This window comes from Lichtheimia ornata, assembly GCF_029851405.1.
Source record: "Lichtheimia ornata isolate CBS 291.66 chromosome Unknown scaffold00044, whole genome shotgun sequence".
NCBI lineage: Eukaryota > Fungi > Mucoromycota > Mucoromycetes > Mucorales > Lichtheimiaceae > Lichtheimia > Lichtheimia ornata.
The window spans coordinates 227605-252572 of record NW_026695364.1 but is presented as its reverse complement, the minus strand read 5'-3'; the positions used below and the strand labels follow the sequence as shown (position 1 = coordinate 252572).

General features: G+C 44.1%; 10 protein-coding genes across 10 annotated transcripts; 4 read left to right on the top strand and 6 right to left on the bottom strand.

The window, feature by feature from the left end:
• Positions 1-44: 44 nt before the first annotated feature.
• O0I10_008417 (uncharacterized protein) lies at positions 45-1615 on the bottom strand (the record flags this gene model as incomplete). Its single annotated transcript, XM_058488420.1, has 7 exons — positions 45-67; positions 151-498; positions 560-1055; positions 1111-1256; positions 1320-1427; positions 1490-1551; positions 1608-1615. 7 exons carry the CDS (start codon positions 1613-1615, stop codon positions 45-47), a joined length of 1191 nt encoding a protein of 396 aa, XP_058340890.1.
• Positions 1616-2195: 580 nt separating this feature from the next.
• On the top strand, positions 2196-6156 carry O0I10_008416 (uncharacterized protein; the record flags this gene model as incomplete). Its single annotated transcript, XM_058488419.1, has 13 exons — positions 2196-2770; positions 2845-3418; positions 3473-3596; positions 3656-3686; positions 3744-3798; positions 3860-4001; positions 4057-4752; positions 4817-5154; positions 5211-5405; positions 5468-5621; positions 5684-5785; positions 5843-5931; positions 5986-6156. 13 exons carry the CDS (start codon positions 2196-2198, stop codon positions 6154-6156), a joined length of 3246 nt encoding a protein of 1081 aa, XP_058340889.1.
• A 461-nt stretch (positions 6157-6617) lies between these two features.
• On the bottom strand, positions 6618-7814 carry O0I10_008415 (uncharacterized protein; the record flags this gene model as incomplete). The annotated part of the gene is made up of 1 exon (XM_058488418.1): positions 6618-7814. One exon carries the CDS (start codon positions 7812-7814, stop codon positions 6618-6620), a length of 1197 nt encoding a protein of 398 aa, XP_058340888.1.
• Positions 7815-8585: 771 nt separating this feature from the next.
• O0I10_008414 (uncharacterized protein) lies at positions 8586-9299 on the bottom strand (the record flags this gene model as incomplete). The annotated part of the gene is made up of 4 exons (XM_058488417.1): positions 8586-8683; positions 8757-8881; positions 8939-9013; positions 9091-9299. The coding sequence occupies 4 exons, from the start codon at positions 9297-9299 to the stop codon at positions 8586-8588; spliced, it is 507 nt and encodes a 168-aa protein (XP_058340887.1).
• A 142-nt stretch (positions 9300-9441) lies between these two features.
• On the bottom strand, positions 9442-10712 carry O0I10_008413 (uncharacterized protein; the record flags this gene model as incomplete). Its single annotated transcript, XM_058488416.1, has 4 exons — positions 9442-9810; positions 9884-10078; positions 10144-10425; positions 10488-10712. 4 exons carry the CDS (start codon positions 10710-10712, stop codon positions 9442-9444), a joined length of 1071 nt encoding a protein of 356 aa, XP_058340886.1.
• A 480-nt stretch (positions 10713-11192) lies between these two features.
• O0I10_008412 (uncharacterized protein) lies at positions 11193-12789 on the top strand (the record flags this gene model as incomplete). The annotated part of the gene is made up of 2 exons (XM_058488415.1): positions 11193-11892; positions 11963-12789. 2 exons carry the CDS (start codon positions 11193-11195, stop codon positions 12787-12789), a joined length of 1527 nt encoding a protein of 508 aa, XP_058340885.1.
• A 28-nt stretch (positions 12790-12817) lies between these two features.
• O0I10_008411 (uncharacterized protein) lies at positions 12818-15344 on the bottom strand (the record flags this gene model as incomplete). The annotated part of the gene is made up of 13 exons (XM_058488414.1): positions 12818-12962; positions 13030-13124; positions 13189-13307; positions 13365-13511; positions 13584-13692; positions 13757-13906; positions 13967-14139; positions 14193-14320; positions 14384-14680; positions 14747-14845; positions 14909-15006; positions 15064-15141; positions 15207-15344. The coding sequence occupies 13 exons, from the start codon at positions 15342-15344 to the stop codon at positions 12818-12820; spliced, it is 1776 nt and encodes a 591-aa protein (XP_058340884.1).
• A 583-nt stretch (positions 15345-15927) lies between these two features.
• On the top strand, positions 15928-17295 carry O0I10_008410 (uncharacterized protein; the record flags this gene model as incomplete). The annotated part of the gene is made up of 3 exons (XM_058488413.1): positions 15928-15966; positions 16021-16804; positions 16862-17295. 3 exons carry the CDS (start codon positions 15928-15930, stop codon positions 17293-17295), a joined length of 1257 nt encoding a protein of 418 aa, XP_058340883.1.
• A 341-nt stretch (positions 17296-17636) lies between these two features.
• Positions 17637-18986, top strand: O0I10_008409 (uncharacterized protein; the record flags this gene model as incomplete). Its single annotated transcript, XM_058488412.1, has 3 exons — positions 17637-17675; positions 17729-18509; positions 18568-18986. The coding sequence occupies 3 exons, from the start codon at positions 17637-17639 to the stop codon at positions 18984-18986; spliced, it is 1239 nt and encodes a 412-aa protein (XP_058340882.1).
• Positions 18987-19240: 254 nt separating this feature from the next.
• O0I10_008408 (uncharacterized protein) lies at positions 19241-24486 on the bottom strand (the record flags this gene model as incomplete). The annotated part of the gene is made up of 9 exons (XM_058488411.1): positions 19241-19908; positions 19964-21502; positions 21564-21685; positions 21747-23145; positions 23195-23450; positions 23504-23773; positions 23840-24257; positions 24330-24373; positions 24466-24486. The coding sequence occupies 9 exons, from the start codon at positions 24484-24486 to the stop codon at positions 19241-19243; spliced, it is 4737 nt and encodes a 1578-aa protein (XP_058340881.1).
• Positions 24487-24968: the final 482 nt, after the last annotated feature.

The following is a 24968-nucleotide window of genomic DNA, read 5'->3' as shown; positions in this document are numbered from 1 at the left end:
TTCCATTGGGTAAAAACAAGAGATGTGGGGGTAAACTAGTAGTGCTATATTTCTTGAACGTAATTGCCTGAAGAGGGAGGGGAGGTTGGTGTATGTGTGTTGAGTGTATCATTCCATCTAAAAAATGTGTGCCCATGAGCTGTATCTTACCTGGAAACATGCCTACGCGGTCACCAATGCGACCTTTCCACCAATCCATGGTATCCTGTGTTCGCTCCAAAACTTCAATCTTGTCATCTTTTCGAATACTTAGGTCACCTTCTTGTTGAGCATCTAAATCATACAAGGCTATGACAAAGCTGGTATTGTTGCTGGAACGAGGTGGTGGAGGCGGTGGAGGTTGACGACGAAAAGATGCTGCTTGCTGAATGGCTGGTTCAGGATGTTGTTGCTGTTGGGGTGGTGATGGTTCAGTATTGTATTGTGGTTCGTTGGAAGAAGTAGCAGCCGCTGCAGCAGCTCGTTCACGAAGAGTTGCTTGGCCGGGTCGAAGAACACCTTGATTGAAAAGCACGAGTTAAATCATGCAACACATCCATCAAGACCAAAGCCCACTTACTATTCATGCTCCCCACGCCCTTTTGCAAGATCTCCAGAGATTCCAATTCATGCTTCACATCCCGTTGGCTGACATGCCAATTGTATCCTTGTTCCATGGGTTGATCAATGGTAGGGAAATGCTGAGTGCTTTGAACCACTTCATAGATGCGACCGTACATGCCACCAATAACAGAGCATTGTAGATGGAAAAAGGAGGTCTGAATAGGTGTAATCCATTCTGCAGCAAGGCGTAAAAATCGAACAAGGTCCTGTTTGAGCATATCATTGAGGTATTCATAATCCTGTGTTGCCGTCGCAAGTTGATTCTCCAGCTTAAAGACTTGCTTATCCTCGGATGGACTACGATCTTGGATTGCCTTGAATTTTTGTAATGAGATGCGATGGCGGTCATAATCGATTAACTTGTGTTGTCGTTTTGTGATGGTCTTTTGAATGGCTTTGGTCAATGCGTGGACATGTTCAGCTGGTTGTACCACACTACTATCCAATTGATCCTACAGTATTCACCTCCATGAGTATACTTTAAGCAAGGACAATATATATAGTTACCAGCTGCTGTAATATTTCATCACGACAATAAGTCATTGCAGTAGCATAGTCTTGAGTTGCCTGAATCGTTTCTTCTGGTTGATCTTCTGCCATTGCATAAATTTCCTCCAATGTGGTTGCACAATGCATTTGGTGCTCCAACAGCGCTAAAACGGGAATCAACGTCGACGCTTTACATAAACACAGGCACCCAACCCACACCCTTTTACCTGCAATGGCATCACGAAACGCATGACTTTGTTGTCGCAAGACGTCAATCTCCTTGACCAGCTCGTTGAATCTTTTTTCCAGTCTGACAAAATCCTCATCGACCGTGGCTATAGACACCTTTCCAATGAGTATAGACTCCTAGTCAACATTGTGCGCGACAACGAGTTACCATCTGCTTTACGTGCCATCATTTGATGGGGAAGACGAGAGATTGCCTTGGTGACACCTTTCCTACATAGCCATGAATGAGTCACTCTTCTTGATAAAATAGCATTATCCAATCCTACCAACTCATATTGCGTGTGTGTATGTATGGAAAAGAGGAATCAGTTGTAAAATGCCGCTTATGCAAAATGGTCCTTTGTACCCTACCCCTGGTGTGCTGCTTCTTGGCGTTTTTCATCCATAAGTGACATCTTGCTTTTTGCAAGTATAAGCCATGATTCAATCACCCACACATTCGCTTCCATTCAATTGCTATTTCTTCTTCTCTCTTATGAAAAGTACACCTGCTGGTGATATTTAATTCTCTTGGCACACTTGATAACCTAACTGCTTGGTTCGTCTATATATAATGCATGTGATGGTGTACTTGAAAAGACATGTGATCTATTGTCCGTGGGTTGACGAGAGGCTGAGTGGGTGATGAAACCAAGATTAAGGTTGGTTACCTATTCAACAATCAACATGATCAATCACTCATTGTAAATGATTGAAGCGACGTTGCTGATATTATCATCAAAGGAAAGGGATATGATGGACATAGTAGTAGGTGACTCCTCCCATCACACACAACCAGCATTGTGGTAGCACTTTATCCAGCGACTGGTTTGAAATTTCGCATTGATCTCTCTTTTCTTTCACTTTAAAGCACCATGGATACGGCGTCTTTTGCACCGACAACGGTCGACACTCAACCACCGGATATCAGCAACACAGTGGAGACTCGTTTTACTCCTGCAGGTCTTCTCTCGTTCCTGTACTATCAATACGATCGCGTCTCGAGTGACAACAATCGCGACTCCCATCCCCATGAATTCCTTGCATGTCCAGCTGAACAAGACGCGAATCCACCATTCTTATGTCAAATTTGCCATAAGCGTCTCGTTGTCAAGGCATTGTCAACAACAACAACCCAAGCATCGATATGCAGTGCCGGCCCAACACACCATTACCACTTGCAACAACAACCACCTCGTTTTGAATGCTGTGGCTGTCGCTATGCCATGCAAGTAACCTTGGCCGATCCTATTATGAAGCCCGAGCTATTTCACCAGTTGCTCGAAGGACGACGTATGCACCTTGAAAAGGACCAAGCTCAAGCACCCAACATGGTTGACGCATTGAAGCTGCTCTTGACCTATGTGAAGAACTTGCTTGCGGGTGATCAACGAAGCATCAATAGCAAGAATCCTCATTTTCAAGCACGTATTGGATTGGATGATGCAAGGTAAACAATGGGTGTAGTAGTGGTAGTAGTAGAGCAATGGATTATTGAAACTCGTCGTCGTTGTCGTTGCATAGCAAATCCATCATGGCATGCATTGGATACACATTCAACTCGGAGACTGATTATTTCGATGCACCCCAAATCACATCATCCGATCGCAGTCGCTGGATCAGCATTCGTGATGAACTCTTGGTCTGTCTCTATGCATTGCAAGATCAAGTGAACGATGATGATGATACCACCCAGCTCAATGTTGTCCCTACCGTCAAAAGAGCCATGCCCACATTACAAGATACCATCGGCGTCGATCGATCCAAGGAACGTCTCATGCCTGATGCTGAACCTACCGAGGAAGATCAACCTGAACTCTATTTGGGAAGCGTGGCCGAAGCAACCGATGCCGTGTTGGTTTGGTTATATCATCGCCTCATCCAAGAAACACCTGACAAGGCACACATTTATATCGATGTTTTGGCCAAGGAAGCACGTAGGAGAGAAAGCGACAAGTTATGGACCGAGGTGGCATTGGAATCCAGTAAAGGTCAATTGGGCGATACCGACATCAAAAAGGCATACAGCTACTATGGCATTGATCCTCAAGCAATGGATGTGGATGAAGGGGCTTTGATCGACTTGTATGATTCAAAGGTAAATGCTATTACAGAAGGATGCTATTGGATAAACTAAACTTTTTAACTATAGATGGAACAAGAACCAAAGTCTACAAAGGAGCACAGAGACGCCTTGGAAATCATCGCCAATATCCGAATGAGCAATGCATTACGTGAACATTTGAAAAAGACTGAAAAGACAACAACAGGATCAGGTTCGTTATCTTTGGGGTAAACAAGAAGATATGTATGTTGATGATCATGTGCAAAATAGTACCTCCACCGCCACCTCCTCGCCATGAAGGGTAAGTCAACATTGATGGATTGGCGTTGACAAGGATCTAAGATGCCGTTTTATATAGTCCTGTTGGATTGAACAATATCGGTAATACGTGCTATCTGAATAGCTTATTACAGGTAAGCTCTTATGAACGGCATGATCTAGAGTCGGCTGACAAGAAGGGATATACGTATATAGTACTATAATACGCTGGTGCCATTGCGTGAGACAATTGTACACATGGATGATTTTGTGGAGGATGAAACACAGCCTGGTTGGACACCCAAAAGAATCGGTGGCATTGAGGTGGATCAAAAAGAAGTGCAGCGGGCAAAAAAGTGTAAGTGGGATTGCCAAAGTGATGCTATTCATTTACTCATTCACTTTGATGATAGTTGTTACCAATCTTCGAGAGTTGTTTGTCAACCTTGGCAATTCCAAAGCTAGAGCGATATCACCGACCTATGATTTGGCGTACATGGCTCTTTTGAATGGAAAGGATCTTGAGGAAGCTGAAGATAAGGCAACACAAAAAAAGCAGCAGGATGAAAAACCATCGCCATCACCACCACCACAGCCACAGCCACAGCAGCAGGAGAATGGTCAAGCGAAAAAGGATGGGGAGCAACATGAGCAACCAGAAGATAACAATACATCAGCATTGGAAGAACAACCAAAGGAGAATAGAACATCCAATGGACAACAAGAGCAAAAGGATGAGTTACCAGCCAATGGTGCAGCTCAAGATTCAGACGCAGCCTCCTCTGAAAAACCATCAACCACCTCTGACAACAATGGATCCTCTGAGAAACCATCAACCATCTCTAACAACAATGGATCAGCTCCACTTTCAGACACGCCCTCCTCTGAGAAACCTCCTATCTCTGAGAACAACAGCAATGACGACTCGATTGTGCCAGATGCTGACAAGGAAAATGAACTACCACCCTCGTATGATCAAGTTGTCAAGGAAAAAGAAAAAGGGGATTCGAATGGTGGTGCTCTTATCCTTTATGAGAAGAAGCCCGAATTGCCTAGTAGGCGACCTAGTGCAGCAAACATGATGCTTGGCAAGCAACAAGATGTCACTGGTAAGTGTGGGATGTCCTTTTGTAGTTGTTGGAGCCTTACATGGACCTAACATTTCTATTTTAGAATGCATGAGCAATGTCATGTTTCTTATTGAAGCAGCCTTGAAGCCTTTGGAAAAGAAAAATGACGAGCAGACCAGAGATATTGTGCGAGACCTCTTTTATTTCAAGGCCAGGCAAATTCTTACCTACCAAGATACCCAAACGCTTCGCAATGTGCGAAAGGAGCAGCATGAGGAATTTGCTCACGTGATGGTGGATGCTGTTGAAGGCAAGGATCTTTATGATGGATTGGACGAGTACTTTTTTGCTGGACGGGTAGAAAACTTCCATGGTGGACGAGGAGCTACGCGTGAAGTCACTGTCAGTACATTTCCACCCGTATTGCAGATCCAAGTACAGGCAAGTTTGTTGTATACGTACATGCATGCCCAATGTTAATCACCTTTCATGTTTAGCGAGTGCAATTTGATCGAGAGACATCCAATGTTTACAAGAGCAATGCTTTTATCAAATTGGAAAAGGTGATCTACTTGGACCGCTACAGTGAATCCAATTGTGAAGCGTTGGCGGGTCGTCGTGCTGAGGTTGCTGCATGGCAAAAGGAGGTGGAATCCAACAAGGAAATTATTCAACAGCTCACAGAAAACAAGGTACATGGTGATGGTGGTTGGCATAGCAACGTCAAAGTAGACTAAACGTAGCCTTACTATAGGCGTATCCAATGCCCATCCCCCAAATGTTGGAAGCCTCCGCTGCTATATTGGAAGAATATCGTGATCAAGAAAGCGAGGAACTGGCCCAGCTGCATGAACAAGCATTACAATTGCTAAAAGATGAGGCGGATACAGCAAGGAAAACCATTGAAAGTGAGTATGCTTTAACTTGAATCGAGAGTGGGAGGAGATGACTCATATATCCTATTTTATAGAGAGTAGAGAAACCATTGATCAACTCCAGCAACGGATACGGGCACAATATGAAGACTTGACGGATATTGCGTATCGCTTACACGCCGTTTTTATCCATCAAGGTATGTACGATGGCTATTGTTCAGGTGGATGAGGATGCTAAGTTACTTTTTTTGCAGGTCAAGCCAACTATGGTCATTATTGGGTGTATATCTACAATCATCAAAAGCAACAATGGTGGAAGTACAATGACTCTTTGGTAACCAAGGTACGTAAACGCAACATGAGGGAAGGGGACTTGGGATTGACTTTGATATACTAGGTGGATGAGAATGAGATTTTCCAGAATACCACAGGACGCACAGCGAACCCTTATTTTGTCGTCTATATCAAGGAATCCGAAGTAGAGAGACTTGTTGATCTTGGTGGTGCGACAAACAACCATGAACAAGAGCAAGAGGAGCAAAATGCCAATCAAAGTACTAGTAGCTAAGGATATTTATTGCTATCACCATCAACCTCCTCTATGTAGTTTTGCAATGATACATAATATGTACGCTAGCTATGCTTTTTTGCATCCATTTACTTGTCACATGAAGGATTTGGGTTTCACAGTTTGGAAAGAATTACTGCGTGCCCTCGCATTGTCAATATCGGAAACACCGATCAAGAATGCTTATTCTGATTCCTTAATATACGTCATGCTCACATGAAATACAGCACAATCATCTGACAAAGGAATAGAATGTATCACCCCTACCATACCATCGATGGCAATTTGCAACAAAAAGCATGACGATGACATTTTATTGTATAGTAATGTGTGTGCGTGAGTGTGTGTGTGTGTGTGTGTGTGTGTGTGTGTGTGTTTGAATATACAACAATTCGTAGTAGTAGTAAGAATGTAGATGACATGATGATGCGAGAAGGAAAGATATATAATACAAAAATGGCTTAATAAAGGCTGCTTTGCCAAAGATCCTTGACTGAGCTGATATAATTTCGTTCTGGTACAAACCGTGGCTCGGCAAGACGACGACCAAAGGTGGGGTCGTACATGGACATTGGACCCATGACTGCCGGGTTATAGCCGCCCATACCATAACCTGGCATTTGTTGTTGATACATGGAATATGGATCGTAGCCATAAGGGTCATATTGTTGACCAGGCATCATCATGTATGGATTTTGACCTGGCATCATCATGGAGCCTGCACCTCCGAAATAGGATTGTTGTTGTGCATAAGGATTCATCATTGCACCCGGTGTCATTGGTGTTTGGGGTTGCATGCCCATACCCATACCGCCCATACCCATACCACCCATCATGGGTTGTTGCATCGACATTGGATAAGGTGTTTGTGGCATCATGCCTGCTTGCTGTTGTTGTTGCATCATCGCCAACGTGGTAGGATCCATGAATCCACCTGCTGCTCCTGCACCCATCATCATGGGATTCATTTGTTGTTGTTGGGCTGCCATCATGGCGGCTTGTTGTTGTTGTTGGGCCATCATCGCCGCTTGTTGTTGTTGTTGCTGTTGTTGGGCCATCATCATATCAGCACCACCAGGCATCATCATGGGTTGTTGCATTCCATAACCACCAGCAGCTGCACCACCAGCTCCCATCATGGCTGCATATCGACTATACTGATATGGATCATAAACAGGTCCACCAGCTCCTCCTCGACCAGCAGCTTCTCGTACTTTACGACGTAACGCGTCAAAGATGCCACCTGAACTTTGACCATAAGCAGCAGGATCACCTTGGGGTGGCACTTGTTGTTGTTGTTGTTGTGCTGCTGCTGCTGCTTGTCCACCAGCAGCTTGTCCTGCTTGTTGGTAAGGTTGTTGTTGCTGTTGTTGAGGAGGTGGAGTTGTCGGTACTTGTTGATTTGCTTGTGGTTGTTGCTGTTGTTGTGCTGCTGCTGCTGCCATATCAGCTTGTTGTTGTTGTTGTTGCTGTTGCTGCTGCGCTGCAGCAGCAGCATGTTGACCTGGACCTGCCATCATATTGTGTTGTTGTTGTTGCTGTTCAGCTGATGCGTTGTTGTAATAAGGTGCCTGTTGTTGCTGTTGATAATAACCAGAGTAATAATGTGAATCCCCCGAGTATGAACGGCGTGGTCGAGATCGTCCACCTCCAAACATGCGAGATTATGGGGTTCCTCTTTTATAAAAGAAAGAGGGAAAAAAGAGAGAAAGGTGTGAAAATGTGGACAGCTGAGGCGAGTTAACCATGTGGACGTGATACAGTAAACAAAATACCCAATTTGGGTCATGACCAAAAAACACAAAAGCTCCTGGTTTCAAAACAACACCCTTCACCTCCCACTTGTTTCCATGACAATAAACATCCTTATCTATAAAAGGTGGTGGTGGTGATGATGGATGGGGGAGATGATTTCGGTGTAACTTTATAGATGATAACATCATCCTCATCATTGAGGGGGCTTGAAATTGAAATGGCTTGTTTCTCGAAAAGAAGAAAATGACATGTTTATATATCTACATGTACCTGTGCACGCACACAAAGCTATAGTTTCTCGAGACATATGAATCATTGTATTTGTATTGGACACATGAAGATACCGGATGCAGTAAGGTGTCGATGAAAGGCACACACTATGTCATAAGGTGAACAAACGCACGTCGTCGTACTACTCGGATGTCGATCCGACATGTACATGATCTGTCTCTTTTTTTATGCAGCCCGCTGCTGAAACGATAATCCCGCCCTGCATCATCCCAGCCAACGCCACCAAGCCATCACACAGCTTATTGTTTACAAGTCATCTTTATGTAAGCGATGGGGCGAGGAATGTATACATTGCGATCGTTCATTGACAAGGAGTTGTTGGTGGGCAACATTGCGTAATGTTGAAGAGGTGAGTGTTGGGCGAAAATATACATAGTGGTGGTCTAACGGCAGATTTGATCGTATGGTATGGTGGTGCCCATAATGAAATCGAAATCCTGCTCGGCACGCGGTAGATTATTCCATAGAATCGTACATTTGCCTAGTAGTATAATAAAGGGATATTGGTATCCATGTTCATTCTACATAGCAGGGGGGGGTGGTTGCCTCGTTACCTGTGATATCTTTCCGTTCATTTGGCTGGCATGCATCGGAATGAAACATCCAAAAATGACCATTGTTACAAGCTTGAAGACATCGGCTACATGGCGCAACAACATGGTATCCAATGATGTTACCACTAGTAGTAGGTAGTGTTAGACTACGACGAGTATTGTAAATGTGCTATGATACGTACCATTCACGACATGCTACATCACGTATCCGACAATGACATGTTCGAGTAAGATAATCCTTGTCCATCAATTGAATGCTACATGATGATGATGAATGTGATGAGTCATTGTTGTCGTCGTTGTCAAGCAAAGAAAAGGGGGAATCGATCCATACGAAGTGGCTGGGATGTCTGTGCTGTAAAGCTCAATGTTGGTATCAGCCAATAAAATGGCCCGCATGCCACGCGCACACACCATATTATGGCAGTATCTGCAGAGTAATTTATATACAGGTTTGAGAGGATTGAAAGGAGCATTGCCGTTATTATTATTGGATCGTTGTTGTTGTTGTCGTTGTTGTCGTTGTTGTTGCTGTTGATTCATGATGTGAGGATGGCCATTGTTCATGCTGATAAAGGAGGAGTCCACCAAGAATGCAAAGAAATGAAAGAGAGCAACGTTTTATTATTACATTATATATGTGTATATATATATACTTCCGAATTCGGAACAATAATCCCCATTGCTACCGACAAGGGAGTTCGATGGCAGTTTCTTTGGTGGAGGAGCTCGGTAATTTTGCGGCAAAGAGGGGATCGACAAGGGTGGATGTGGTATTGAATGTGAGGACGGATGCAGGTGTTGTCGGAACGCGTAAATTGCTGCTTGTACTAGCACGCGTATGCAGCCTGGATGGCTTGCGAACGAGTGTGGCAAATTCACTCGTATCTTCATGCATAAGGGTCGATGCTCGTTTTTCTCCTCCTTCTTGTAACCGCATGGGAAAGTACAAGCCATTACCTTGCATACGCTGTGGCCACATCCAAAACAAGGGTTGATTTCCAAGCACCGCACACACATTGCGATACCAACCGAGATTGTATGGATACTTGACCTTTTTTTGTGTATAGAGAAACAAGGTCAATGATGATGGTACCGATGCCACGGATTGTAGTAGTACTACTTACATCGCTAATTTTGCCACTATGACTTTTCATGGTTAATGCAGTGCCCTTTTCCCATCCTTCAATGGTGGTGGTATTGGTAGTGAGACAATAGACATGGTATCCACTCAAAATGCCGACCGTGACAATGGCAGCAAAAGAGAGAATGAGATTGATTGCAAGAAATGCCGCTTCGAGGGTGGGTGGATGTACATTGTACTACGTAACACCGGTTGATGAATGAGCAGACTTTCTTTATGTTCTTTGTTTTCGTATCATCTCACCTCATTCATTTGATGGATGACTTGGGCCAGCCTGCATCCAAGGAGGACAAAGAGGTAAATAGCGCTGATCTCGATATAGGTGATGAAGCGAATAAAGTGGCCGTAATTGTGGAAGCCGACACAGCTATTGATCCAAGGACAATGATGATCCATCTTCAAGACACATCGACCACAAGTACTGCAATGATGGGTGCGGGGTGGTTTGTAATTGTTGCATGTTTTACAGAAACGCGGCTCGTGTGTTGACCGTTTTACTTCCATGTGTGTTTGAGTATCCGGCACCTGTTATGGTGTCATTTAGCATCAACACGAATCATCCTCCTCCTCTTGTTGTGGGAGCTTACCCAATTTTCTGGCACACAACCAGGATCGGTCAAGCAAACAAGTGCATAGTTGATATACAGTAGAATGATGAATACATTGAGAGGGATAAGGATCAAGAGCGTGTGCAAGCTGGCGCCTCCAAGAAAGTTCCAAATGACAAATATTTGTGATGTGTAGGCGATAAAGGTCGTCAACAGGGCAACGATGACAACAACGAGTTGTCCTTTGAGCTCTTTCAAAGTCATGGGCGATGTAGTTAAAGCGGCGTTGTTGTCGGTTGTTGGAAGGATAAAAAAGTGATAGAGAAGGGGAAAAAGGGGGTTGAGAAATAGAATTGATGATTGCTGCTACAGTATTAAGGGGCGAATGGGTTGAACTGAGGAGCCTGTAGTGTGCTGTGTTGTGTTGTGTGAGTGTGAGTGTGCGTGCTGGTCGAATAGAAAGCGTTCAAGTCGTTGTCGATAGTGATAGCGTGGAAAGGAGAGACTTGAATGGTGAACAGAATGGCGAATGAGAAGAATCACCCCACAATGAGCATATTGCGTCAATGAGGAATAAAGAGAGAAAAAGAGGTGAAAGGAAGCGAGTCAAAGAAGCACACGATAAAACGTAGCACACTTTATTAGCCTTAGTGGCAGCAAGCATCGTTACCAAAACCATCCACCCGCCTCGTGTTACACACTCACTATTCACTATCCACTACAACACAACCATACCACCAGCCCATGACCGACGTCAACAATTTCGATCTACAGCAATGGGACATCGACTCCAATGTTGAGAGTGCCGCTTTGTATCTCGAGGACTGCAAGTACATGAATGCCGTTGAATGTTTGAATGCTGCGTTGGCTCTCGACACTTGTCACTTTGAGGCCTTGAAGTTGCGAGCCACGGCTTGGGCAGCTCTCGGCTCGGCTGAACGATGTGAAGCCGATATCGAGAGCTGCATCCGACTCGAGCCCCATCGTGTTGAACCCTACTTGATGATGAAAGACCACCTTTTGAGCCGAGGCAAAATCCATGAAGCTATCCAACTCCTTCGCACAGCAACTTTTCGCGTTTACTTTGATGATCCTGAGCTTGTACGATTGAAGGATGCATACGAGCAATTGAAAAGCACCGAATACAATCATTTGATCCAATTGCCAGCTGAGATCATCACCCTCATCTTTTCCTTTTTGCCATTCACCACGCTTGTCACTTGTATCGCCGTATCACGCACATGGCGCAACTCGTTAATCAGCATTCCGGCTCTGTGGGGATACATTGATTTTGGAAATCCAGCCGTTCACAAGCAACAAAGCGTCATTGCATCATTGAAAAACTTCTCATCCTTGGGCACAATCTACCAATTAAGAGTATCCTTGTGTGACCGCACGCTTGGCGTATTGATGCGATCGAATCAATGCAATATTCGCGAATTGGGCAAGTACTTACTTTGCTTTAACCTCTTTTTTAAAGTGCATGCATTAATTACTATTATTTCTTTTTATAGATATCACGGGCTATTCTGTACGTGTGGATGATCTTTTACTAGTCATGGCAATGCGTCAACTTGGATCCACTTGGCAAAGGGTCTCCATCTCATCAGCTATCCGTACGCCTCGTGTCTTTTTCGCAGCAGCAGCCATCTTTTGTCCTCAATTGACAGCAATCACTATCAAATCTTATTACCATCCGTCAGCTGAAATCAATGATCAACAAGTGGAATATGACATCATGGACGATTTGGGCATTTCAGTGGAAGATACAACACCCCTGGCGGTTCAAACACTGACAATGGAGCAATCTGTGCTAAGTACATCCACATTGCAAGCCTTGTTTTCTCGTTGTGTCGGTTTGCAAAAGCTTGCTTTTATACAATGCAAGAGCATGTTGAGCAGTGGCCGCTTTTTTGATGCCCTGATGCGCTATTTACCAACTACCACCACCATCAACAACATGATCATTGAACAAGTGAATGCCCACAACTACGAGACCTCTATCTTTGGCACCCATCCCACGGACCTTTGTTCCCTATTGAGGACCCGACCGCCAAAACATCTGAACTTGAACAAATGCGACATGTATCGTGAAGCCGTGGAGGCTATTGTTGAATCCATGCGCTCGGGTACTTTGTTGAGATACAACAGGACTTTTTATATGGATCAGGCCCAAAGCCGTAGTGTACTTCGTACTTGCATGAGAGTGGATCGAACATGGCAAATGATAGTGGATCAAATTGAACTGGAGACCATACAATCGTGGATGGATTCACAAGGATGGAACGAAGATGACTATATGTATCTCGAATATGAAGACATGATGTATGAAGAATGGTGATGCGTTTATTCTCAAGGTAAATTATCTTCTATGACCAACATTCTTCTTGGTATTGACCTGTCTTGCTCATTGTATTCCAATAATGCTCGGCTTGTTCGGCATCCAGGCTGCCATACTTCATGAAAATCTGCTTCATGGCAAACGCTACCTGCTCTGGCATCTTCCCGGATGATCTACACAACAACAACTCCAACTCAATACTTGTACACATATATACCCCCCCATGAATCCGATCCTTACCCTGACAAAACGACTTTTGTTTGTTTATGATCAATCAATTCCCAAATCATTGCTCCTTGTTGTCGAACACAATCTTGTACGTAGAATTTTTGATCCTATCATTTGCTCCATTCAATATCTGTATAAATCACATGGTATATATATACACACACGCATTACCTGATCTCTTGAAAACGCCGGCAACACTTTGAGATGACCATCCTTTTCATATTGCTCCCATTGTTGACGATAATGGTAATCCTTATCACGATGACGACAACCGAATATCAGCACATTCTCTATTTCAATCCCATTAATGACATGAACATAATAAAAACCCCAGCACATTGACTTGCCTTTGGCACCCTCTAAGATCCGTTGTTCCAAGAAAGCACGCATAGGTGCTACACCGGTACCTGGGCCAATAGCAATAAGAGGAATTTCAGGCGATGGGGGTAAACGCATGGTGCCTTTACTGATACGGACACGTTCGATCAAATCACCTAGGGGATTGGTTTGTGAGTGGTGTTGTGGTGGTGGTAGATTGGGCGCATAAAGTGCTTGTGTGCTTTTACCTGGCTTGAGGGTGGAGATCCATTTAGTGCATACACCACGACGAATCCTTCTAATTTTGGTCTTGTATTTTACAATGGCAATGCATAACTCTATTTGACCAGGATGTGCCTATGGATATGGATGTCAATACATGTCTTGAACACCTTTTCTATGAGCGTAATCCCTTTCATACCTTAAGACTGGATGCAATGGAAAATGACCTTGGTCGTAAGATGGGGAACACATCCAAGATATAGTCCAATGGGATGTCTGTAGGTGTAAAATCAAACATGATCTCGGCAATGGTGCGTCTGGGACGTTGACAATAGTTGAACATGTCATCCTATATATAACACCTAGTGAGCCTTTTCCCGCCACCTTTCATGCCATTCCTCATACATACTTGTCCTTGTGGAGAAGCAAACTCTCTCAAACGCTCCGTTTGGTTCTCATCCTTTGTGAAATGAGCCAGCATTTCAAAAAAGGAACGTCGAGGCACACCAAAGATATCAAGATGGTTGACGAACAAATCCCGAAAAGTCATGACGGATGCCCAATGTGCTGGAAGCTTGCAATCTAAAATCATGGTTGGTCGCTATAGCCATCATCCCATGATGATGTGAGTTTACCTTTGGATGCTGGTGTAATGCGAACCAATCTATCGGCAAGGTTGTTCCACTGCATCATGGTCAAAAATGCATCTACTTCTTCCGGCAGATTCTTGGGTGTGATGACAGCGATATCGCCTGGGGCGTATCTACGCATGTACATGTCAACCTTTTTATAACCATCCACCCATCATCATCCGTTGCCATCCTACCTCATATTCTCAGAGTCGCATTCGAGTGCCAGGTGCCGCACATCTTGAAAGTGATCGGTCGCCGTGATACGCTCATTGCTCTTGACAACAACATTGAATTCATCCTCCCGCAAAGGTGGCGGTGCTTGCAGTGTCTTGATCTCTGGTTCGTTGCTAGCATCTTCAGGTAGTAGCTCCAAGCGAAAAGTGGGATCAAGCAAGACTTCTTCGGGAATAATCTCTTGATCTTTCAAAGGATACTTTGCCATAATCGCTTCCCACAAGGATTGTAACCATGGATCCAATGCACCATCCAACCTTGTCACCAAACCAATATACAATGAGTGATATGGAATCACCTCCACTTTCATATACCAAACTTACCCAAGATAATGCTGATCATCACCATCTCCACGTTGAATCATCACGTTGGCACCCAATTGTTGTAATCGCTTATAAAGCTTCTTGGCAGGATAATTGAATCTATGTATGCAGACCTGTCAATACCTATCTCGATCCTCCCCCTCTTCCTTCCTCCCTCCTTACTTTGCATAGGATGAATCACCCAAACCAAACACAGCACAATCGAGATTGGAAAGGATATCATGAGGCAAGTTTTTGCGTAGCAGGAATCGCCAGAATTTCTATATAGCATCCCATATAAGAGTCCAGTATAGCAAAGTCCCAAGCAGATACCTTACCTTCATGTTGTAGGGTTCCTCGCCTTGCCCTGTGGTAGAGCACACAAACACCACCAACTTCTCCTCAATGAGTAGATTCTATACCATCATGCAGGTTATTACATGGAGAGCCTTTGGGGTGGGGGAGTATCCATTATGAATACCTTGTCGTAATCGTCCATGGCAACTACACGAACTCGGAATCGTCGACGTCTCGCTTGTCTTCCAATGCGTTCGGCGACATCTTCGGCACAGCCAGTCTCTGAACCGTAAAGGACGAGGAGATCGCGAGGTGATTGCATATGGGTGTGTCTCGGGCAAAGATAACAAGAATGAGATACGCTGCTGCAACATCCAGATCAGTCCGACATGATCAGATAATGCGCCCATCTTGATAATGGCTGTGTCCCCTTGGTCTCCCTGCTTGATGACAATGGTCGGTATGCAATACCGCTTTTGACACATTACCATCACCTTGTTCATCCTATTGTGCATATGCTAGGTATGAGCGATAGATCACGTGCATAGCATTAGAGCTGATCCTTCCTTTTCGGTGATGATGTAGACCCGGAAAGCATCCGGTCACCAGTACCTTGAAGCCGTTTGTGGCACTTTTTTTTTCTGGAACGCCCTTCTTTTTTCTTTGGGTGGAATGACACTTTCGTATAGTGCTCTTTATACTACCAAGAAACTAATTTCCTTTCCTACGTCTTTTCCGATAATAAATATAAAACGGGCCGTGTGCTCATTTACATGAATGCTTTACTTTTCGATATTGGTGGGCGTATATGATCACCGCCTTGCATCGTGACACAACATGTACACATACAAGTAGGAGGAATGTAGCTTTGCACTACTTTAGTTTATTTCTTTCCTTCTCTCAATATGACAAGCGACACTTATGAAATCGTCAATCCCTTTAAAGTATGCAAGTTCGGTATTACAACCAGGATCATACTCATGAGGTTCCCTCTTTAGATAGAGATTGACAAAGGCAACAAGCATAAACGATTCTTTGAAAAAGGGCTCAATGCACTCTTAGCCGACCCACACTTTTTGCTCCTCTACGTGCCAGAAGATGAAGGCAGCAAGATGCAAGTTGTACGACCTGCCAACGATACATATCACCAAAAACGCATAAAAAGAAAGATTAACGAAGCGAAAGGCATTCCATCTTTTTATTATGCGTTGTCGCATCTTTGGGGACTTTCAGAAGACAACCGATATTATTGGGATGAAATCAAGGACTACGTGGATGACGAAAATGGAAATCCCATGGAATCCGTTTCCATGCGACCAGAAAAACGCGATCCATTACTTGCATTGCTCAAAGATCATCCCGGCAGTTATTGGTGGATTGATGTCTTGTGTGCACGTAGATCTACGCCATTGGATATTATGGGTGATATCTATTCTTGTTGCCTTGAATGTATTGCCATGATCGATTGTGAACCTACCTTGATACCACAACTCCTTCCACTGGTGGAAGAGGGAGTATTTTCTGATGAAGACGACATCAATCGTTATCAAAAGCTATCCAAGCTGGTACATCTACTATTCAAATTAAGGCAAAGCCGATGGTGGAATCGTGTGTGGACTTGGCAGGAGATGGCTCTACCTTTTGGAGAAGTGTGTCTTATGGCAGAAAAAGGCACTCATCAACCTCAACGTAACACAATCACCGTGGATGATCTACTTGACAAGTTTGGAGATGTGCCATACTTTACACTAAATATAGAGTATCGTTGCAAGGATGTCATCGGTAAGCTATCTAAGGTGCGTATACCTTCTCAACAAACTCGACTAATCCATTGAGCAGGGCTTTTTGGTATGTCAAAGTTACAAGAATTAGACGAGTGGATTCGCGAGATAGCGTTTGCTAGAAAATCCAATAAGCAACGTGTTGGAGTTAAGGTACCACGGGAATTCTACAATATCATTGACGCACTGGGTAAGTCCCAGAGGCATTGTTATGATCCTGTGGATTACGTGTATGGTGTCCTCGGGATGTTCGAGATAAACATCGAAAGGATGAGCGACCCGGTTCAAGTTTGGCGGCGTTTCGTGTCCGAGCTTGATAATTATATGGAAAAGAATGGCTTTAAGATTGAGGAGACATTCGACAGCATGAGCAGCAATTCTTATAAAATCAGCTATCGTGCACTTCAAGTCAATTTACTGGAAGTTAAAAATATGACTGACGTCTACAAAGATCTGCTTGAAATGAGTTCAACGTTCGATGACAGGGAATAAATGTTTGATGGTTCTTCCAGGACCTCTATCATAAGCGAGGATGCTATGGGTGATTGCTTATACCAATACACGTGAGGGTCATCGCCATCAAGTACAAATGATAAGTCAAGGTGCCACAACGACGACGCCAAATCGTTTGTGGCACTTTCCTTTTTTGACATACCCTTTGTTTCGTATGCTATACCAAGAAAGCATAATTACTTCCCTGCGTCTTTCCGATACGTAAAGATAAAACGGGTCGTGTGCTCATATCACCGCCTTGCATTGTGACACAACATACACGTACAAATAATAGGAATGTAGTCTCTGCACTCCTTCAGCCTTTTCTTTCCTTTCTCAATATGACAAGCGACTCTGATGGAGTCGACGATCTCTTCAAAGTATGCAAGTTCGGTATTCAACTAAGGTTATGCTCATGAGGCTCCGTCTTTAGATAAAGATTGACAAAGGCAACAAGCATAAACGATTCTTTGAAAAAGGGCTCAATGCACTCTTAGCCGACCCACGCTTTTTGCTTCTCTACGTGCCAGAAAATGATGGCAAGATGAAAGTTATACGACCTGCCAACGATGCATATCATCAAGAACGCATAAAAAGAAAGATTAACGAATCGAAAGACATCCCATCGTTTTACTATACGCTGTCGCATCTTTGGGGAATGGAACTCTCCTCAGAAGACAGCCAATATTATTGGGATGAAATCAAGGACTACGTGGATGACGAAGAAGGATGTCCTATGGAACCAGTTTCGGTGCGACCAGAAAAACGCGTTTCATTACTTTTATTGCTCAAGGATCATCCTGGCAGTTATTGGTGGATCGACACCTTGTGTGCACGTACGGATACGTCATTGGATATAACGGGCGACATTTATTCTTGTTGTCTTGAATGTATTGTACTGCTCGATTGTGGCCCTTCATTGATACCAGAGCTCTTTCCACTAATGGAAGAGGGGCTATTTTCAGACGAAGACCACCAATATCGTTTTCGAAAGCTAACCCACTTGGTGTCCCTACTATCCGATTTGAAGCAATGCCAATGGTGGAATCTTTTGCGGACTTGGCAAGAGATAGTTCTACCTTTTGGAGAGGTGCGTTTAATGGCGGAAACGGTCACTCATCAAACTCAAAGCAGCACAATCACTGTGGATGATCTACTGAACAAGTTTGGAGACGTGCCATACCTTACGTTAAATTTTGAGAGACGATGTGCTGGTAGGCCATAATCTGCTTGGGCTATTTTGGGTAAACACTGTTAACCTCTATTGCGTAGGACATATTGGTCCCTCAAGAAGGATGTTTTTATCGGAATTAAACGATTGGATGCGCGAGATATCGTATGCTAGAAAATTCAGCAAGCAACGTATCGGAATTCAGACATCAAGGGAGTTCTACAACCTGATTGAGGCATTGGCTAATTGCCGTAGGGCTTGTATGAACCCTGTGGATTATGTTTATGGTGTCCTCGGGATGTTCCAAATCAGCATGCCAAGGATGAGCGATCCAGTTAGAGTATGGCGGCTTTTCTTGTCCAAGCTTGATTCTTATATGGATATGTATGGTCTGAGGTCCATGGCAACTTTCGATTATGTATTGTATATGACAATTAGTGATGGTGCACACCAGCTTGATTTAGAGAAAGCTGAGAATACTGCTGATGTATACAGACACCTACTGAATTTGAGGAATTGAGAATAAATGCTGTGGGTGGGTGTAACACGAAAATGTGGAGCTAACATAAACTTGGTGCTCTCATTCGTCTTTTCCAAATGCATTTCATTCACTTTGATGATGGTACACTCTAACTGCTTCATTGCCATAATGCCTTCCACAATGGTAATTAGACATTGCTCGGCCTGCATAAACCAAACTTCTGTCATCCCCACATGCACTTGCAATAAAATGATCACGTCTATATTTTCAAATATCATCATAGGTATGCTAAGCTATGCTGCATGTTTTGCAGAGGCAATCTCCAACAACTCATCAAATTCACCGCTACGTTGACACATTTGTCGGAAAACGCTATCTTCTCGTGTAATAAGGTTGTACGGCGTATCGAATTCCTTCACTCGGCCTTGATCCAATACAAGGATACGATCATAATCTGCCACTGTGCGAATACGATGGGCAATGCATAAAAGTGATGATTGCGTGAGTTCAGCTCGAATGGTTTCTTGGATCTTGCGGTCCGTGTCAAAATCAACCGATGATGTTGCTTCATCCAAAATGATCAATGTGGATTTCTTGACAAGAGCTCGTGCAAGTGCAATCAGCTGACGTTGTCCTTGCGACCAATTGTTGCCATTCTCCAAGACAACCGAATCCAAGGTGATATTCTTTTGCTCGCTGCCGCTACCATCACCGGCTTTTTGTTGATCAATCAAATGGGATCGTTTCAATGCTGCCCATAACTCTGCATCATCATGTTGACCAAAGGGATCAAGATTACTGCGCAAAGTGCCCGAGAATAAAACAGGGTCTTGAGGAATGATAGTCAACCGAGAACGTAAATCTTGTAAGCCCAGCGTTGCAATATCCACATCATCAATCAAGATCCTGCCATGGCTTGCCTCCATGAATCGGAATATAGAGAGTGCCAACGTCGATTTTCCTATTGACACTTATAAGCTCACATTGAAAATGCTCCCTTTAAGTAAAAGACTTACCACTTCCAGTTCTTCCAACAATGCCCACTTTTTCTCTTGGTTTGGTCTCAAAGGAGATGCGATGTAGCACAGCAGGGCTATCCTGTGAATACCTCATTTCCAAATCCTCAACCTTGACAGCTCCAGTTTCAGGCCAACTCTTTGGAGGACATGTTGCAGGAATGTTTTCGGGTGCCTCTTCTTCAATATCCATATACTCTTGTACACGTTCAATGGAGTTCATGTTCATCTCGTTTTGTGCATAGCCACGTACGATCCAAATGATATGATCGGTGAATTGAAGAGCATAGCTTAGACAAAGACCAGCCAAACCAGGATCAATCCATGAGCGTGCTAGCATAATGACCAAGCCGGTAAAGAAGCACACACTGGAACCCAATAATTCGATACGTGAATGGAGCCAGCGGTTGGTTGCCCACATCCACAAAAAGGGTCGATTGTTGTTGTCCACCAAATCATAGTTCTCCTTGACAAAGCGTGGTTGTGCTCCAAAGGCACGGATGGTGCTGACACCATTGAGGGTTTCACTGAATTGAACGTAAATGGGGCTGCGAGACACCGAATTCAATCGCTTCATATCACGTGAGGTTGCCAAATAGTACATGCCAATAAAGACAAAAACGACGGCAATGAATGTACCAGGGATAAGGAATGCTGGAAGCACCGTGGATACAAGAATCAACATGCAAAACATGGAAACAATGGAAAAGAGAACGAATGCCACCATGGGTGAGACTTCTTGATCAATGGCTTCCATATCCGTTGAAAAACGATTGAGGATACGTCCAAGAGGTGTACTGTCAAAGAATCGAATCTTGGCACGAAGGATCTTTTGCAACAGCTTTTCATGAAGACGACGTGATGCCCGAATTGATCCATAGTAAATGATAAGTGATCGAGCTGTGGTAGCAAGAAGAGCAAGAAATCCAATCAGAGCATAGATCCCAAGGTAATAGGTCACGTTGACGTGCTGCGGCTGCTGTGGAGCGTCTTCTGAAGGCGGTGGTGCATCCATTGATAGCGACAAGGAATTCAGCAAGAGAGATGAATGTGTACTGAGAGCCGTCAAGACACCCAAATCGTGACGCTTGGTCTCGTAAGCACTTGTCCAAATCTTGATCCAATAGTCTTGAGAGAAAATCACGGCTTGGTTCAAGCAAAAGGCAACCAAAATGATACCCCAGAATGCATAGCCTCCTGATGCACGAATATAGGCCTCGTAAACAGACCATGACACCCATCCTTCAGCGCGTTCCTCCTCCTTGACCAATTTGCCTGTACCATCTTCCTTGGCCAGCTGAACCTTTTCTGGTACCACAGGTACGATGCCATCCGTTTTCTCTCCAGAGGAACCAGATTCCTTTTTGCGTTCTTCATCATAGGTATTGGCAAGCTCTTCACCAAGTGCACCACTTTTCAAGACGGTGGAGGGATCACCAGCACCAAGGACTTGGCCATCTTTCATAGCAACGACATAGGAAGCACCATCAAGACACAAAGCAACATGATGTGTCACAAGGATAACCGTTCGACCTTTCACTATGCACATTATAATGGATGATGAGCTTGTATCGTGGAAATTGAATGTAGCTATACTTACTCAAGCTTCCTGTGATACAATGCTCATATAAATGCTTTGCTGTATGTGCATCGACAGCACTCAAACAATCATCAAGGATAACGGTCTCAGCTTGAGAATACACAGCTCTTGCAATGGCCATTCTAAAAGTACGTATCAACAATGAGCAAGTGTGTCTATTACAACTATCCAACAAACGTGTACCTTTGCTTTTGTCCACCACTCAACGTGACACCCTTTTCGCCAATTTCAGTAGAGTCGCCATACTCAAAAATTTCCAAATCCTTTGTGAGAGCTGTGATATAGAGCACTTGTTCATAACGCTCTGGATCATAAGGCAATCCGAATAAAATGTTGTCGCGAATGCTGCGATTTTGAAGCCATGCAGTTTGTGCGACATAAGCGATGCCTGATGCTGCACCGCCAACAGGGGTCTTGGACTTGGTGGGAACAGTACGAGGAAGATGTGCACTGCCACGGATGCGATACGTTTCTCCAAGCAAGCTTGCCAACAAGGTGGTTTTGCCTGATCCAGTAGGGCCACACACGACTGATAATTTGCCACGAGGAAATGACAAGTTGAGATTCTTGATAATAGGCTTATCCTTTTCCCATCCAAAGGCAGCGTTATCCACAAAACCAATATCGGCATGCATGATCGTGTGCTGAGGAGGAGAGGCTACTTCATCTTCGGCCAAGAACTTTTGAACACGCTTAGCAGAGACACGTCCTTGAAGAGCCCAAGTAATAAACATGGGTAGTTCATCCAAAGCAAAGCGAAGAATGTTGAAAAGGGCAAGAGCAGTGAATGCCGTAGCTGCCGTGAGATCATAGGTTCTTGTATAGGCATAAAAGACTGTGATCATGATCAAGATAGGAATAAAGAACCAGGTGTTGGTGATGTGCACATGCATGTAGAGACGTGCAAGAAGTAACTTGAGCTCGTTTTCTCGTGCATCCATCACCCGTTTCTTGAATTCCTTTTCCCATGCAAAGAATTTGATGATGCGAATGGATGATAGCAACTCGTTGACTTTTTTGATACGATTGTCGGTGGCAGACATGACTTGGTCTTGGATCTTTTCAAAGCGTTGGCTGACAAGGATCACCACAGGTTGTGTAAGGACCATCACACCAAGACCCCATAATGCTGCTGTGCCAAGCAAGTTGTAGAGCAAGACGACGCTGACGACCATTTGAATGGCTGCACCATACAATTGAAACGAATAGGCCATAAAATCACTGATTCGAAGTGAATCCACGGATAGCAAATTGTTGACGTTGCCTTCGGATTTCTTCTCATCCTTGCCCTCCTCGTTCTCGGTAGTGGTGGTAGTAGTGGTGTCATTCTTCTCCTCCTCACGATCCCCTTCACGCTTACGCAAGGCTTTGGCAAAGACTTCACCGACAATAATGGCCTGCACTCGAACACCAAGCGTCCTTCCAATGTACAATGCTTGTTGAAGTGCAAGGGCTTGAGAGGCAGCAGAAAGGAATAATAGGAGCACATAAAAGTAGGCGATGGAGGGTGGCTCATCAGGGTGTGGATTCTCAATGTACTTGATGATCTTATTCAGGAACACGGGAGGTCCAAACAAGCAAGCTAGAGTAGGTCATTAGTACTTGTAAATGCCCATTTGAATAATACCTACCATTCCAAAGTATACACCATCCAGCTTGTGTTGCCAATTCCTTCTTATAAGTACGGATGATGCCCCAAAACAAGGAAGGTGATCGATGATGCTGGTACTTTTGCAGAACGTTCTTGGCTCGGTTTTGTGGTGTCAGCTCAACCAAGTCATCTGCATTCAATGTCCTTTGGTATCCTTCTTTCAACATGGGAGCCACCCAACTGAACATGAATTTGGAATACGTAGAAGCCCACATTTCAGTAGACATGGGGCGGCCCTGTAGACACAAATAATTAGTCACCATCCTGTGTTCCTGGAAAAGTGACTTACCGTGTCTGTCATGATAGGTTGACCAGGAGCACCGCGTTCTTCATGGATCAAGATCGCCAACATGAACAGGGTAACACAAGCGGAAACAATGGCGCGTGTGTAGCCGATCGAATCAATGTTTGTGTAATGCACCAGGAAAAAGGATCTCATATTCACACATTGGACCACCAGATTCGTGAGAAGCAAGATATCCACATGCTTGGTAATGGTCGCCATCATGAACGAGCTGTTGCTAAAGGTGGCACCCACTGATAATACGAGCAAACAGGTCTACGATATCATCATCATCATTAGCCTTTTCATATGTAATCCATCTCACCATCCCAACACACTTACCCAGTATACACAGTCTGCAATGGATGATGTAAATACATTTGAACTTGAGCCTTCGACTGCTGTATCGAGAGTGTATTCATGGGCCAAGAGCGTACGTAATGCACCAGCAGAGATTGCGAGTTGAAGCAATGTGCCTGCTAATCGTGTGAGGTTGTAAATGGACCATCGCTTTAATGGCACCTCGTATGACTGATTGGAAGCAATGGTGGAGGATGAGGGTGTGTCATTGTCGTCTTGGTCATCTTGTTGATTGTCGTCAAGGGACGGAGAAGTGGTGCCATAGGAAGTAACAGCATGTTGTTTAAGCGGTGCATAAAGTGCGGAATGAAAAGAAGATCGTCGTGAACGGAGCCATGCTTTTAAAATAAAAGACAATGATCCTAGCAACAAGACAATGGGTATCAAGGTATCAATGACCCTGGTAAATGAAAGAGAAAACAATGGGTCATTACAACAACAATGGTGCCATCTTCATTATCATCACACATACATTGCTCGAAAGCATGGAGAGAAATCCAGGCCATCCCAGATCTCCTGTAGTGGTGGTAGGTGTTGTAGAGTACATAATAGTATTAGAGGCAAGGTGTCCATGACATAGAGGTGGATCATTCAATGTGTGTATGTACCGATAGACTACAAGTCTCCATCGTGTGTGTGTGTGCGTGTGTGTGTGTCACGAAAAGCAAGGAAGGATGTAAAAAGAAATGGGAGTGCTTTCTCAATATATAATGGCATGTGCGTTGCTGCGGAACAATGTCGCACGCACCCTCATCGTTGCTGTTTTAGGTCAAAACGTCTCTTTTTGTCCATGCTACTACTAGACTGTCGTCACGCAGCACACGTAATTTCGCTGGCTGCATCATCATTTCTAGGCATTCTTGCTGCTGCGGCTGTTGCATTGGCATTGGACACATGGGACAAAAGTGAGGCTGTGTATGTATGTGTTGAAGGGAACCACCATCATGTATGTAGTAGCCAAGATAACCATCGCTGAATCATCTTGAATCACCATAAAAGCTGACATCTCTACCAAATATCTGGATTCGTATACAAATAAAGGAGCACTGCGCCACATAATATAATAAAACGATTTGCTTTTTTCTTTACATTCCCATATCGGGAAGCGTTA